This window comes from Catharus ustulatus, chromosome 2, assembly GCF_009819885.2.
Source record: "Catharus ustulatus isolate bCatUst1 chromosome 2, bCatUst1.pri.v2, whole genome shotgun sequence".
Lineage (NCBI taxonomy): Eukaryota > Metazoa > Chordata > Aves > Passeriformes > Turdidae > Catharus > Catharus ustulatus.
In genome coordinates, this window is record NC_046222.1 from 47,126,100 (window position 1) to 47,142,252 (window position 16,153).

The 16,153-nt window shown below is 42.2% G+C and overlaps 1 protein-coding gene across 1 annotated transcript in view; it reads right to left on the minus strand.

Annotated features, from left to right (window-relative positions):
• Nucleotides 1-351: 351 nt before the first annotated feature.
• Nucleotides 352-16,153, minus strand: part of ARHGAP20 (Rho GTPase activating protein 20) — a 61,087-nt gene continuing 45,285 nt past the window's right edge. Inside the window, 8 exon segments of the mRNA XM_033051884.1 lie at nucleotides 352-2,248; nucleotides 2,251-3,249; nucleotides 4,781-4,892; nucleotides 5,342-5,531; nucleotides 5,812-5,921; nucleotides 6,951-7,112; nucleotides 10,019-10,197; nucleotides 14,365-14,547. Of these exon segments, the coding sequence (XP_032907775.1) occupies nucleotides 2,205-2,248; nucleotides 2,251-3,249; nucleotides 4,781-4,892; nucleotides 5,342-5,531; nucleotides 5,812-5,921; nucleotides 6,951-7,112; nucleotides 10,019-10,197; nucleotides 14,365-14,547 (1,979 nt within the window). The 3' untranslated portion in view covers nucleotides 352-2,204.

Consider the following 16,153-nt stretch of genomic DNA (forward strand, 5'->3'; position numbering starts at 1 on the left):
AGGTCTTGCTCTCATTCATTGGTTTACTCCTCTCCTTTCCTTGCTCCCAATCCTTATATGTATTATCCCACAAAATCTCTCTTCACCTCCATACTGTTGACTGAATCCCATTAGCTGAAAACATCCTCCTAGACGAAGAGAAAAAGGGTAGGAATTCTTGTGTGATAATTACTAGAATTTACAAAAGTCAACAGGATGATGGCATACAGTGGGAATGATGCCACCCAAACTGGAGGAAAAATGCTTCAATCCTTTCCCATACAGGATTTTCCATGATATCATTGGGACTTCTGCTTCAGCAATAGCTTGTAGAACTGACACATAAAAGAATTCCACAGAATATAAACAGAATTTATGACATAACAAATAATATTTAATATATAGCATTGAATGCATACACATCAATACCAGTGCCATAACAACAAAACAGAACTTGTAAAATTAGCAGCAGTTTTTTGCAAGTACAAAAATACACATTTTATTTTTCAGAACATATATAATAGCAAAATTTAACAGGATATATTATACAAACTCAAAGCATTTAGATAATGCATTACTCTAATATATTATATGAAGTATGACACAGACAGTGAGATCGAGGGCACTCTCGGCAGGCTGGTAGGTGACAGGATGCTGAGAGGTGCAGTGGACACAACAGGACGGGATGCCACCCAGAGGGACCTGGACAAACTTGAGAAGTGGGGCCATGAGAACCTCAGGAGCTTCAACAAGTCCAAGTGCAAGGTGCTGCATCTTGCCCTGGGTCAGGACAAGCCCAGGTACAGGTACAGACTGGGAGAACTCTTTGAGAGCAGCCCTGCCAAGAAGGGCTTGGGGGTGCTGCCAGGTGAGAGAATGGACATGAGCTGTCAATGTGCACTCCCAGCTCAGAAAGCCAAAGGTGTCCTGGGCTGCATCCAATGGTGGGCAGCAGGGGAGGGAGGGATTCTGCCCCTCTGCTCTGTGAGACCCCACCTGCAGTGCTGCATCCAGCTCTGGGGGCCCAGCACAGGGAGGACCTGTTGGAGCGAGTAGAGAGGAGGACCATAAAGAACATTGGAGGAATGGGAAACCTCTTCTGTGAGGAAATGCTGAGAGAGCTGGGCTTGCTAAGCCTGGAGAAGAGGCTTCAGGAAGACCTCAGCTAGGCCTTCCAGTACCTTTAGGGGGCTTATAAAAAGAAGGGAGATGACTTCTTTATGGGCAGATAGTGGCGGGACAAGGGCAAAGCTTTTAAACTCAGAGAGTGGTAAAGCACTAGAACAAGTCATCCCAAGAAGTTATGGATGCCCCATCCCTGCAAGTATTCAAGATTGGGTTGAACTGGGCTCTGAGCAACCTGGTCTAGTGGAAGGTGTCCCTGTCTATTGCAGGGGGTTGGAACTGGATGATCTTTAAGGTCCTTTCCAATCCAATTCCATTTTGTGGTTTTATATTTTAGATGTTGCATAATAAAATTACACGTGTTCTGCTTGCAATAATACATAATGCCATTTACAGCAATGTTAAGAAACTATTCACAACTTAAACATGAACAGAACAGTCAACAAAGCACAATAAATGAAACACAGAGCTGCAAGGTGTTAGTTACAAGATTCAGCATTTCCCTTTACATACTTTTGGGCTTACTTTTTCTTCCATTTGCAGTGCGAAAGAAATAACTACACCTATTGAACATACTGTATAAACATACAGAAAACAACACACTTACTCACTCCTTGAAGGACAATGAAAGTAATATTTATCAGTTTCAGAACAGCAGTATAATACCACAGTTATGGAAGCTATGCGACTTTGCACGCTACATCAAAAGCACAAAGGACTGGGACTCACATCTGCAAGGCTCAACACTCGAGTGGACAAGGAGAGAGGCCCAGCAGGCAGCCCGCTGCCCTGGCAGGGTCAGGGAACAGGACACTGGCCTTAGTTACCTCCTGGGTCCCTTCTAGATTTTCAGGAGATTTCTGTTGGCTTGCTTTTCAGCAATTTTGATTATTCCTACAATGTTCTTGCAAAGCTTTCTACTCGAACATTACTCAGTTTCCTAAAAAAAGAAAACCTGTGAGTCCGGCGACTGCTCAATTAAATTTGAACAATCTAGATGTTAAACTTAAAATGAACACACATCAACACCAAAGGCATTTTCTTTATGGTGTTTATTTTAAGCATTAAGATTCCTCTGCAAAAAGCTTTGGTCAGTCTCTTCAAACTTTGGACTGCTGTAATGCTTTTCTAGACCTCCTCTTTGATCACGAAGTCTGTCTCTCCCGGTGACTTTCAGAGGCAATGGCTGAAGGTCAGGCTTAATCAAACAGCCATCAACTCCATCAGTAGGTTTCAGGGGTACTGACCTGCTGCTGGGCCCCACCAAGCCCCCCTCAGCCCCAATGTCAGTAGGTTGTGGAGATGGTGGCACCGTGGTGGATGGAAGAAAACAGTCATCAGCCAGAGCAGCAGCAGCATCTTCATGTTTCTTCAGCGACTGGAAAATGCTATCAAAAGGGCAGGAGGTTTCACTTAAGGTAAACACAGCCTGGTCTGAAAACACTGAGAAAGAACTGTCCAGGGAGCAAATCGATGACACAGATGGAGATGTCCCAGAAGAAGACCGGCTAAAAGAGCTAAATCCTGAGCAAATATTTAATCCCTCTGGCGTTGGAGGCTGGAGACAATGGGACAGGTCTTTCCTTTCAACGTTTTGGTTTGTGTTGTCACTTTTACCAACGTTAGTCCCTATGAGCAGGCTCTGATGGCCAAGCTTTTGCCTCCCCACCTGCAAGGAGCGGCGCTGGCAGAGACAGTCCTGATCTCCATGAGACAGGACAACGTCACAGCTGGCTTTGCGTGTCGCCTTCTCGCGCCCGGCATCGGCGCGGGCGAAACTGGAGCTCTGCAGGCCAACCGCAGGTTCCGAGGAGCGCCGTTGCCTCCGCACAGCTTTGGGAGCACCTGAGGTAGCTGCTGAGGGGAAACCACTGGAGTAGGGAGACTCATTGGAGCTTTCTTGCAAGGAAAACTTCAGGTGCGCGTCAGCGGAGATTGCCAACTGCTTCAGTTTGGTTTGGCTTTGGATTTCATCCACCTCCGTCTGCTCCGAATCGCCATCACTCAGAGTGAAGACAGACTCCCTGCTTCTGTTATCCTGATCATGGGTTTTAATCCAGTCACTGGAGGAAGAGTCAGCTTCATCATTTGCCTCATTTTCCAGGCTGTCATAGGAAGAGTCATTCTGATGCAGAGAAGCAACATCTGCAAGGACAAACCAAGCGTTAATACATCAGTGACTGAACCACCCTCTTGACAAGCAGCTTCTTTTTTTTTTTTTTTCTGGCAAGTATCCTTTACTTTCAGGAGCATTTGCTCTTTAAAGATTCTTCAAGCAAAAGTACTATTAATTTCATTAAAAATTACTATCTTCATTTTGAACTGGAGAAGCTGAAGTAAGTACTAAGTTCAGTCAAGAAATACAGGAAAATGGCACAAATAAGTGTTAGGGTGTTTTGTTGTGGTTTTGCTTTGGTTTGTGCTTTTTTTAAGTGGATAGTAGCAAATCCAGTTGTAAACAGTAATTTACATACATACATACATACATAGCTTGAATTGCTAGTGTATTTAATTTTTCTTTTCATTATGGGGTATCAAAAGCAACATTTAACCTTTTTTTCCTTCTTTCAGACAAATGAAGAGAACAGGGCATACTTCTTACCTCTACTTCTTCCAGAAAATACAGTCTTTTTAAGAGCAACACGGTGAAGTTTTAGGCTCAGTTTAAACAGCCACCTCATTTACACTGAGCAGTGCACACCTGGGCCTCTCCTGTATCTGCAGTAATTGGAATTACATTAAATCTTTTTTGCTCTGGGTTAGGCTAAGCTGCCTTATCTCACATTTGCAGCAGACATGGTTCATGCATGGGCAGTCACCATGCCTCAGTGCCTGCCTGAAAGCTCCTTCAGCTGCTGTAACCTGTCGTGGGTCTGAGCTCTCACTGCCAGCACATCCCATGTGCTACACTCCTGGGGAGGGGGCAGGCCAAATTTCACCCAGTCTCACTGAGGGTAGAGCATGAGGAGTTTGGAACAGCCACACTGAGTCAGTCAGACATGCTGACACAAGTGCCATTACCACTTTCAGTACAGGCCACCGGTGACAAAATTTATTTTACAAAAATGTTGCTTCAGAAATACTTCAAGGAAAGACACAAAACTCCAGTCAAAAACAGAGGGCTGGCAAGAAAAAAAAGTATTAATGATAATCTGGAAAGCTCTGACAACTAGTCTGCAAAACACTTCCAGTCACCAGATCCATGATTTTTCTGTGCTAGCAGAAAAATCTGGATGTCCCATTGAAACTCTGGAGACCTCTCTCTTCTGATAGTGAATAGACACTTTAAACCCCAACGTAATGATGTGACAGCTGTATTGTGATCGTTGTTGATCACTGACCTCCTGATATTTTGGGATAACACAGGCTAGATTTGAGAGGAAACCTTCTCTAGATCTTTTTATTTTCTTTGTTTCCCCTTCCTCCTTTTTTAACCATAGTGGTTCAGATAACTGGAATAGGAGAGCAAGTCTTTGTGAAAGCCTTTTGTGATATTGTCCAGATCTATGGCAAGTTAAATCAGTGATTATGACCAATTCTCTGGGGAATTAAATGGAAAGAGAACAGTATGTGGGAACACCACATAAAGGATCAGCATTCTTCCATGGCATATACCAATCTTCTGCCTGGCTGAATTCAGCTGTCTTAATGGGATCAAAACATCAATCTGTGTTACCTGAGCTGTTCTCTCTCTTGCATGTCATCAGTATTTCTCCGAAGAGGGACGTAATTTCATCTCCAAAAATCCTGCAGCAATTCTCAATGAGGAACTGTACCAGACTAGAAATCTGCAAGAAAGCAGTGAGAGAGAGATGCCAGATCTTCTATTATTCAACTCAGGACAAGCTCAACATACAGATGAGGAACAGAAGCAAACTGTCATCCATGAAGGCAGCTAGGAACTACTCTCTCAGTCCCCAGGGCCCAATAAACTGTCCTGGTATACATCCTTGTAAACATCTTTTCAATTCTACTCTGTCTGTTCCAAGGTCACTACAACCAGAGATCTTCTTGATGACAGAAGCATTTCGCTGACACACTGGGCATTGCTTTATGACCTCTCTCCCCTTCTTCCAGGAAGATTATAAGAATGGATTGATGAATGTTGCAGGAGCCCTGATAAGAGGACAAGTCCTGATCTGAAGAGGTACTGAGTGTTCTCATATTTGTAACCAACAGCCTGGTTGAATGGGATGAAGGTTGGCTTGGTTTTCTGCTACGCTGCAGTGTTTCTTACCTTTTTAATAAATTCACTTTCTATATCAGGAGTGGAGGAAACAGGAGGCCAGAGCAGGCTAGGTGCAATGCAGACAGCCAGATTAAAGGCATTCATCTGGTTCTCCTCAGATCTCATTTCTATCCCATGCAGTACTCCAAAGATGTAACGTAAGAGAACAACATTAGCTCTGGGGAGATGCTCTACTAACCTGAAAACATATAAAAACCAGAATTCTTCACATTAGTGACTACTTTCCACAGATAGACACAAGTCAAGATAATAAAAACAGGGTAACATGGACCACTAAATAAACCAGGGAGGGTGTCAAATAGGTGTTCTTGTTTTTGTTAAAAAAAAAAAAAAATTAGTTAAGTATTTGTGATTCTGCATCCTGGAATATACATTTATAGGAAAAGAATGTACAGAATATAAATAATTCCTGGAATATACATTTATAGGAAAAGAATGTATAGAATATAAATAATTACCTTTGGATGTTTTTTATCTTCTCTTCATTATTTCCTTGATCCAGCACAGAGATCCACTTATCACACAGCTGGGATGACAAAATACTGCCTGGGATGTTGCGAAGAAAATCCTTATCAAGAGAAAAGAAGAACAAAACACGTGAGCAGCTGCTTTGGGGCACGTGAGGGAGTAGGAGTAAGATACACAGATACAAGAGGACATATCCACAGGACAGCACTCATTGGCAAGCATATTGTTACACACAACAACTAAAACCAGAAGAAAGTCATCTGGGAGATAGAGGCACTTTACATTATGCTTAAAGCGAGTATTTTCCTGCCTTTCCCTACCTTTTCCTGTCAAAACAGAGGTATTTCAATGCTTCATCTGATATTGAGGAATCGAAAATCTCCTGTGAGACTAGTTATTTTCATGATGCAGTAAAATCTGCCTTAATTTATCACTTAACTTCATCTGTAGTCCCTGTTTTTTCTCCTCAGCTGACAAGCTCTAATACCTCCAGACCATAAGCACTCCAAGGCATCCCTACCTTTCTTCTCCTAATCAATGGAGTACTTAAACTAGTCATTGATAGTCCTGCTATTCCTCTTTTCTAACACCTAAACCATGGATATGGAAATTTAGTTTAGGAAATTTAGTAAGAAGGCCAAATCCTAGCTTCCCAAAATAGCAAGAGTGAGGGATGCTATGATGCTTTTTTTGCACAAAGAAGACTGGTTTTGACATACAACACTGTAACAAAAGATAATGCATGGAAAAAATAATCCAAATATTTATGGCAACACTATAAACTCCCTGGGATCTGCAGTGTAGGGTAGTACTGATGTGTAAGGAGACAGCTCTGCCAACATGCCTTTTAGTATTTCATATGCAGAGATAGAGAGTAACAGGATCAGGTTGTAGCAGAGACCTCAGGAAATCTGTCAGCAAAACAAGCTGGCTACTCCTCTTCCCCGACCTAATTCAGTGGTAGCCTCCTCTGGAGATCCTCACAAAGTTAATGTGCCAGTCCACCATCTTGTTAATTCAGTCCACCAGTTCCCCTCTGGGTCTGTCCCTGGAGAAAAGCCCTCCCTGGTTGAGCGCAGAATCTGTGCTGCTCTCACCCAAAAAGGGGACAGGAACATTCTTTACATACCTTAAACAATGATGCTGTCACAAATATGGATTCACGGGCCAGGTCCACTTCAGTGCCTGCATCAAGCTTCTCCTTTAGCTCTTTGAATGTTTTTGCACTTCCAGAGCGTCTGAAAATACCCTTGGTGGAAGGCCCCTCTTGGTAAAGGAGGGAAAGCATGTCCTAAAAAAATTTAAAAAGTAAAGACAACTTCTCATAAATATATTTTACTGTCCAGTGCTATAAAACATAAGTTTTGCCATTTTGCCACAGCTGAAAACCTTTTCGTTTTAAAAAATATCAGAAATCAAACACAAGTCAAGGCTCACTCTCCAAACCATGACAAACTGCACGGCAAAGCTGTGATGTGGGGCTCTCATTTTGGAAAACATCCCCTCAGAAATACCAGGTTGCCACTGCTGAGCACTAACTTTCTGCATGACCTTCCAGAACCCGTGCAAGTTTCAGCCAAGTAATTTAAATATATAAAGACTGTGGTATGGGAAAAAGAGAATGATATATCTAATTCAAAGCTTTGCATTTGACAGTGGCCTCATCAGACACTAGTTTGCGTAAGATGTGAGACCCTCTCTGCTCATCATTGTAGCTAATATTATCACCAACCACAGATAGAACTCTGTTTCACTGTTGATATCTTAAAAAAAATGAGATTCTTATCTAAACTAGAAAGTGATGTGTTTGTTCATATATACCTGCACTTCTACAGCTGACCAAAGTCAGGTTTTTACTCCCTTTGCTGCTTGTCAGTGGTATCAGACTCTGCAAGCAGCTCAGGGCTGTCAGCAGGACCAACTCTGAGGCAAGGTGCTCCTGCTTGGGAGGTCACTCCAAGGGGGATAAAGCTCAGCTTGTGGCTCCCTTGAAGCCAGTGAGGCTGCACAGGATTAAACAAGTAGGCAGATTATTACAGAGCAGGGAAAACAAGCAGATTCCTGACTAGCTTTTAAAATAACAGGAGGGACTGATTTTTTCTGTTAAGGACAACAAGGAAAAAAGGAAATGCTGAAACTTCTCCTGAGATAATATATTCAGGATATTTTCCAGATGCTTAGTTCTCTGCAGTCCCTTGTGGGCCATCTCTCAGACATGCAGGTCAACTCCTGCAGGCCTGCTCCAAGCAGTCTAGAATTTGTCATGTTTATCTCTTTGAAAGGGGAAGCTTGTGCAGACAGTCTTTGGGATTATGTGTATGCATGCAGCGGCTTGAGGGCCCAGTTATCAAAAATGATGGGAAGAAAAGGAACACAGGGATCCTAGGACACTAGTCCATCATCATTAAACTGAACTAGTGAACAGTGATGAATAAGGAATGGACTTTGGGGACTTTCCTGGTCTGGGCTCTAAGGTAGGTCTTCCTGCCACATAGCAGTGCAAATAAGTCTAATGGAAGCTTATTCCTTTTGCTTTTATTTTTTAATGTTTCTTTCTCACTCTTGCAGAAGTCCAAGATCAAGAATTCATGTAAGTGCAGATGCTTTGGAGGAGTGCCTTCGAGGCAGCAGGACTCACGTCAGCATTTTCATTCTCTATGCAGGAATTTAGAGCTCTCCCATCAAAACAGACTGAGTCCCACAGCACAGGATGTTAGCACATGAACAAACCCTTTGAAAATACATTTTGAACAAAATATTCACAAGATAAAAATGGGAAGCCCCTATTAAACTAACAAACCCAGATGAAATTACACGAATGAAGCTATGATGCAAGACAACTCAGCGTGGCAATAGCTAAAAGAGAGCCCTTCAGCTGTGAAAGCAAACTGGAGGCTCTGAAGCAGTTATCCAGCTGCCTGCAGCCTTCATCCCTGATATTTTCTTTCTCTTGCAGGTAAATCCCATTCAGTTCCCCAGTACTCTATTCTTCAGAGACGCTGCATGAATTTAGAAAAAGTTATATTTTGTGGCATAAACACAATGTTTAAAATTCAAAGCACGAAGTCTACCAAGCTGTGATTCTATGCTTAGTAACTCTGGGGATTTTTTTCAAATAAAAATTTACTAATATTTATGTTTTGGAGAAATTTCTGAAATGCAGCACTGGCTCATCTCTTCAACAGAGAGAAGGAGGGATCAGGTGATATAGTCATACAGAATCCATTTCTGGAAGGCTTATTTAAATAACCTAAATAATGAAAGCACACACTTCTTAAAAAGAAAACACTATTAAAAGACCTGAAAAAACCTGGTATGATTCACTATTCAGGCAGTGATAAGGCAACATCAAGCACAGCTTAGAAGACAAAACATCTCTTCCTGCAAACTGATGTGACCCCACTGATTTCAGTGGGGTTCTGGCAATTTCTTCCAGCCAGAAGTCAGGATGAAGGGCCCAATCCTGCACGGCTCATTCCCACTCCATAAATACTTAATCTGCTGTACTGACAATGGGGCCTTCCAATGACCAAAAATACCACATCCATACCTTAATTATGCTTAGGAATAGGCTCTAGGACAACCTTTTTCATGGTCCTAGTCTAGCTTTGAAAGCACCCGCAGCACCAGAGCTCCCTCAAGACCGGATGAAAAGATGCTACTGTAGCCTCCACACTCCCACCTATTTTTTGCAGTGGTGCTGTCAGACCAAAAATGAGGACTCAGGAGTGCTTGCCTGCCCTGGAATGACTTCAAAAAAAGGCTCTGAAATTGCCTAGTTATGGGCAGGTGGCATTTTTATGCATGCGTGGGCTGCCTATATGGGACAGTAGATGAGACATTTATGGATGTGGGGATTTTACAGAGATCTTGGGAGTGGTTTAAAAAGTATGTGTGAATGTGGCATTTATTTACACTGTGTAAGTGAGGATTAGGAAAGCAGCCTTATAGCATGGGCTATAGAGAAGAAATAGCCCAGAGCAGCAGACTGATTACATACATTTCTCAAGCTGGGCTGACCACAGTATGAGTTAAAAACCAAAGCTCTTGCTGGGAGCCACAAATGAGGTTTCCCTATGGAAACCTTTCTGGCTTCTTTGCTTGGGTAATTTCAATGTCCCATTTACAAGCATATCCTCATTTACTACACAGAGAAATTCCACCACTGTAAGACCCAACCCTGAGCCTGGGACTCACCAAGAGGGGTTTGGGCAGGTTGTCATCCTCACAGATGGTTGTTAGTAAGAGGCCAAAGAGCTTCCCAGGAGCAGCAGATGTTGAGGAGAGGGGTGCATTGTCCAAGTGAGCGCCTGGGCCACGCCAAAAAGCCCAATTTATGATAGATCTTTTCCTTTTAAATGACTTTTGGCTTAAGTCTAGGGAAAGAGAAAGGTGTTTATTACAAGAAATGCATTTCAATTCTAGTTCCAGTATTTGGGTTTTGATGGTTGCTATGGTTTCAAAGGAAAAAAATGTCACGAACCCAACCAACTCCTTACATCCAGCTAAGCCTAATCCACCATGTACATACCTGCATGTGTGTGTGTATAGAATGTGTTGCCTTACTCATGCCCTGAAGAGGATCAGCAGGATCTGCCCTGCACTGCTGGAGCAGTGTCAGCACTCTCCACCAAGTGCAGGATGGCAAACCTCAGCCTGCTGACTTCACACAGAGCCGCACTCTGCTAAGTAACTCATTTTCCACCCACAGGTGCAAATCCACTGCCCTCACCTCAGCATGCTGTCCAGGGCCATCCCAGCTCTCCTGATAATGTGGGAGACTCTCCCCACAAGTTACACCAGAGAATCAACTAATGGTGTAAGGCATTTTCAGATCAGGAAAAGCCACTGCCTTTGCTCTCTTCTGCACAACACAGGAGCATCATCAGTGTCCTCCAAGCATTTGCTGACTATGGTGTCTGCCCTTTAATCAATGCCTTCCAGATGGCATTTCAGCATGCTGCCAGCACACTGATGGCTCTGCTCGTCGTCATTGTAACATATTCCATGAGATATCAACAGAGGCATACTAACTGCAACTCTTGTTTGGATTCTGGAGAGAAAGAAATAGTGGTATTGGGACACAAAAAAGGTTTTTTATATGACCTTTCTCAACATCAGCCAGTGTGAAGTCTTCTTAACAGCATGGGTTACTGCTAAATGGAAAAGGCGTGTGGACTGTTTATGACAGAAGTGCTAACTGGGAAAAACTTATTCTGATATATTTTTCCTTTCTGAAGTGTTTTCAAAGCCAATCAGCATTGATTTAGTTGCTTGCCTACCTCATACACATTTTAATTAGCTGGTTCTTCCAAACATTGTACTTTCTGCTGTTGTGGAGGTAAGAAACCAAAGCTTGCAGAATTAAGGATTGTGGTATAATACCAGATTTTTCTTTCCAATACTTTATTCTCCCCTATACTTTATTAGAAATGGGTTTTTAGCTTGAAGAGTGATTTTCATTATACGTCATTCCATTCCAGATCATGCTCCCTTTGGGAATGGGTGGAAGTCTTTTCATTAGATGCTTACAGGATGAAAAGTTACAGTTTAACTCAAAATGTGAACGTATGAATGTGAAAGTCTGAAGAAAAATGCTTTTAATAAAAAATAATGAGGGTATACATTTTAAGCAGTCCAAAGCTTCAAGAAATACAAGTCTGGCAGTGTCTAAGGCTTTACTTGACACATCATGTTTTGGGAGAATATAACTGACCTGCAACTTTCAAACTGCCATTTTTTTCCTTCAGATGAGCTGGATATTAGTGCCTGATTAAGGTTTGCTTCACAAATTAAGGTTTGCCAGCGTTCTAGTTACACAATGGCAAACACATACTGGTGTTTTTTTTTCTGTAAACCCTGTAGATTTTAGTGGAAGCAAAAATTAAGATGCTATTTTGGAGAACAAAGAATAGCAGAAGTGAATTTTAAAAAGAGTCTTAAAATTAGGAACTCTTCTCAGAATCTTAGTGGTTCTTGCCTTCTTAACAGCCATCTCTCCAATTGAGAATGTGAACAAGGGAGCATTGCAACTAACTGCAGCTCTCTCCTGGGACAGGAAGGAAATCTTAGCCAGGGCTCTTTAGCATACCAGGGCAGAAACCAACAACTGATGTGTGGCAATGAAATGCCCTGCCACTTACAAATTAATATTCACTGAAAAACAGGAAAACTCATCCTTTTCATACCCCCTTTTTAAGGGTGTTGAGAAATCTTAAGCTGAAGAGGAGATGAGATGGAATGGATGTACACTTTTTTTCCTTGAATCTATGTAAAGGTATAATACTAGGAGAAGGCCAGACTCCTCTCAACCAAGACAAATGCCAATTATTGCTCTGCAGAAGTACTTCCATACAAAAACCTCATGGCCTTGCTCTGGTGGATTATTCTAAGCCAGAATCAGACAAAAGTAATACCAGTTTTTTGGAAAATTTCAGTCAGAGCTCACAGCAGCCACCTCTTCTGCTCGTATTTTACATGAAGAGAATGTCTATTCATAGTTAGTGTCTTAGCCATGGAAATGGCATTTCCTCTCCTTGAAACTAATCAGAAACTTCTAAATAAATTTTCAACTTTATTTAACAATGTGCTCATGAGCATAATTTAATGGCTATGTTTAACTGGTAGACGACCATTCCTGTTACATGCTGAAAGGCTACAGCAGAGGCAACAGAAAGCATAGAAAATTTCCTTCACATAGAAAATTCTCCAGTACTTTTTTAACCATCCTGCCAGGGCAGTTGATGCAATAACACCACCACATTTGGTGTCCACACAACTACTTAGTTGACATGAGGGCCAGCTGTCAGTCATGCCTGCCTGTCAGCACCTACACTGCTAACTGTGTTGCACACTGGTGGAGCTGGGCAGCTGCTCCTTGCTGCCTCCAGAAGGGACAGCATGCCCAGCAGTGTATCCCTCTGCAGGGAAGTGATGGCAGGGCAGCACAGCATGTGGCAGTGAAGTGTGGGATTACAGATACTGCTCTCTGTAAATTCACCCTGTTAGTGGCAGTGTGCCCACTGGGTACCCAATACAGATTTTAGCTTGCTGATTCGAAGATCAAAAGCCAGATGATAGCCTTGGCTTGCATGCAGGTAATTTTTGTCATTTTCCAAACCAAGAACAGTTAGTTAGGAAAAGCACAAGAACACCCCTGTATGTGAGATAACCAGTTTTGCAAGCAGTTACAGCTATACATCACTTTAACAGGTTTTTTTCTGATGAAAGAAGGAAAGGTGAATGGACTAAAAGCGTCTTTCTGACATTTAGCATAGTCCCTGGGCAAGATCTGCAGGCTGCCCCAGGCTTCTGCTGTCCCAAGCCAGGCTCACTCCATTCCTGCAGCTTGCACAGCACCGATGATAACACATCTGCATTAGAACTCCACAGGCCTGATTTGCATTTCTATTTTCTTTTGCCAGTCAAGATCAGCTGCCAAAGCAGGGCCTGTAAACCTAATTACACCCCTTTGCTAGATTGCCTCACTCTTAAAATATGCCATGAAGTAATATATGATACAAATCACTGGAAAAGGGGCGGATGAATGCATGTGGAAAGGAAATTAATTTATATAAAATGCAATCAATTTCCAGAATAATTTGCAATGGACTCTGGTATAATTTCACTGTATTTAATTTCCAAAAACATTACAAATGGATTCTATTCATATTCATATATTGTGGGAGATCTTACGTATTGGGGAGTGCCCAAGGTAATATTGTAGATGTTATTTTTTTCTATTATATGGTTACTAATGGTGGAGTAGGGCAGAGTTCCAAATTGGGCTGAGTATGCTAGTGTGTTAAGAACAACAAAAACACACCATACGATGTATCCTTGCCCTAAGTCTAATTCTCCAGTCCTGTCACTATCTCCTTATTTGTTTTATCATGAGCAGAGTGCAGTCATTGTGTCATTGACAACAGAGTGCAAAAGAGAGAGCAGGTGCTCATATTTTTGCAGCATCAAGGCCAAAGGCAGAAGAAAATATTACTTTCTTTATTTTACTCAAATAGAACCGAAAGAAAGTTCTATTTGCTCACCTCATCTAGGTAGCCAAGTATCTGCCTAGACTTTGTCACTTGAGGGTCCCAGTGAGGTAGATGTGTAGTCCTAAATACCAGAGTGAGATGAAGGATGCTGCCAAATGTTGCATGGGAATTCTGTGCCAAAGTCAAGCCTTGACTCTTGAACTGTGAAACAACCCTGCCTTGTTGCAGAGCACAGCAAGGGCTGCAGAGAGAAGCTCAGCTAATAGACTGACAAAAATTGCAGGGGAGAGATTCTTTCTTTTGCTGATTTTAGAACAATCACTTGACAGGCAGCTTGTCAAAATGTAACTCACAAAGATGACACATATACAACAGCACACTCAAATCAGCCAGAGCTACACAGCACAATCCCCTGAGCAGCTGGAAGATACACCTGTGTGCTCCTCCATGCTTCCTGCTGCGCCCCAGCCCGGCACATTTGCCTTCTGCAGCAAGGCCAGGTGGCCAGGCTGTGGGGAGGGAGAGATATGGGCTGAGGGGACAACGTACCGTTCAGCTGCTGGCACGCGGCCACCTGGCTGGGCTTCAGCACAAACTGGCACTGCAGCTCCTGGGGCAGCTGCTCCGGCAAGAAAGGGCCCTGAAGCTGCCTGGGGCAGGCACAGTGCTTTGATCCGTGGGGCATAGCGTCACGAATGTGGCTCATTTTAATTCCAAAGGGGTATTCATGTCCTGTTCAAAGAGAAATCGTAATAATCTCCGTTGGATTGACTGGAGACTTGCAAAAATCCATCTGCCCTGGAGGAAAAGCAGATTTTGCTTGCTGGCCCGCAGCACTTTGTCAGTAATCTAAGAATTGTTGCTTTTCTCCGTATTTGTGCGGGCATAAATCATACACTGGCAGATAGGGAGTTACTGTGTTTGGTGTAGTTAAACAGATATAAAAGTAAAATTAGATCTATTACAGCTGTATCACATAAAAGCCCATCAGAAAATAATAAAAATGCCTATTTCTGAATTCAGTGTTTACTCCTTCTACTGCTTTTATTGTGGCACTGAAAGTTTAGGTACTGCTTACTCATATCATTCTAGAGAGAAATGAGATTTTGGGATCAGTCACGTCAAATTTTTGCTAAGCATGCAAAACCAAAGAATTCCAGTGTGGAAGTGATCTTCCCTCCCTTAACATGTTAAGTGCAACAGCCATCAACTCAGTCAAATAAGACACAATTATGGTTCCTGTCTGAGGCTGCAACAGGAAGGAAACCTTAATTACAGGGCTGATGCAAATGAGCTGTGCTTGGCTTTAACCAGCATCTTTGGGGACTACACAGAGGCAATTCATTTCTGGAGGAGCTTTCACACATGCCACCGGAAAGATGCTTTTCAGACTTGCCTAAAGACCTGGTGGATTAAATATATTAAATGTAGATGCAATGCTAAGATGTATTAGTTAGCTTGCAGTTAGACTTGAACACTAAAAGAAAGGAAGAGATGTTATTTGAGATTATAGTATGAAGCTATGGCACAGTCAGACTGCTTCTGATGTGCACCTATGACAAATATTTGGCTTATGTAATAAACCTTTGTGTAAGTATCAAGAACAGCATCACTTTCATGTCAGATTCTTCTTTTCCAAGGACTGCAACTTGAATTTGCAGAGAGAGTCAGTCAATTAGAAATGCCTTCCCCATTTCTGAATTCTCTGGTTCTGTGCTTAAAGCCATGGATGTGAATTGATCTGAATAAATCCAAAGTCTGGTATGTTCAAGGGCAGAAAGTTTGCACTCTCTATAAGGTGCACAAGTTAGACATTCTATAAATATTAATGTTGTCTGACTCCAGTGAAGCATTTGTAGCTAAGGCTGCTTTGAGAAGGAATGCTAAGATTTCCTGGGATTAAAATTTGCAGGAGAAAAAAACCAGAAAAACCACAAGTTTTTCTTGTTCTAATCATCCACAAACTCATGCAGCACAAGTAATGCTATGCTTCTACAGGGTAATGTTCTTACTAATGGAAAAGGATTTGTTCTTAGTGAATCATGGGCCAAAATCAAATCACTCCATCCAATCACTTCTGAGATTTTGTGTTGACTCCTGGTCCTGAAATGTTTTGAAAAGCATTTTAGATAGCGAATAAGCACTAATCAGAGGGGAGTTGTCAGACAGAATGAGAAATAAAGGATTGGAAAGGACCCCTTGAATCACTTGAGCTGTGGAAGAAAAGAACATTTCTCAAGACTGAGCTGAATTTTGCTGAGGAGGGGAGTAAACAATGTTATGGAGGTGTAGGAAGAAATATAGGAAAGCTGGACAACCTACACAAGAGGAGGTGACT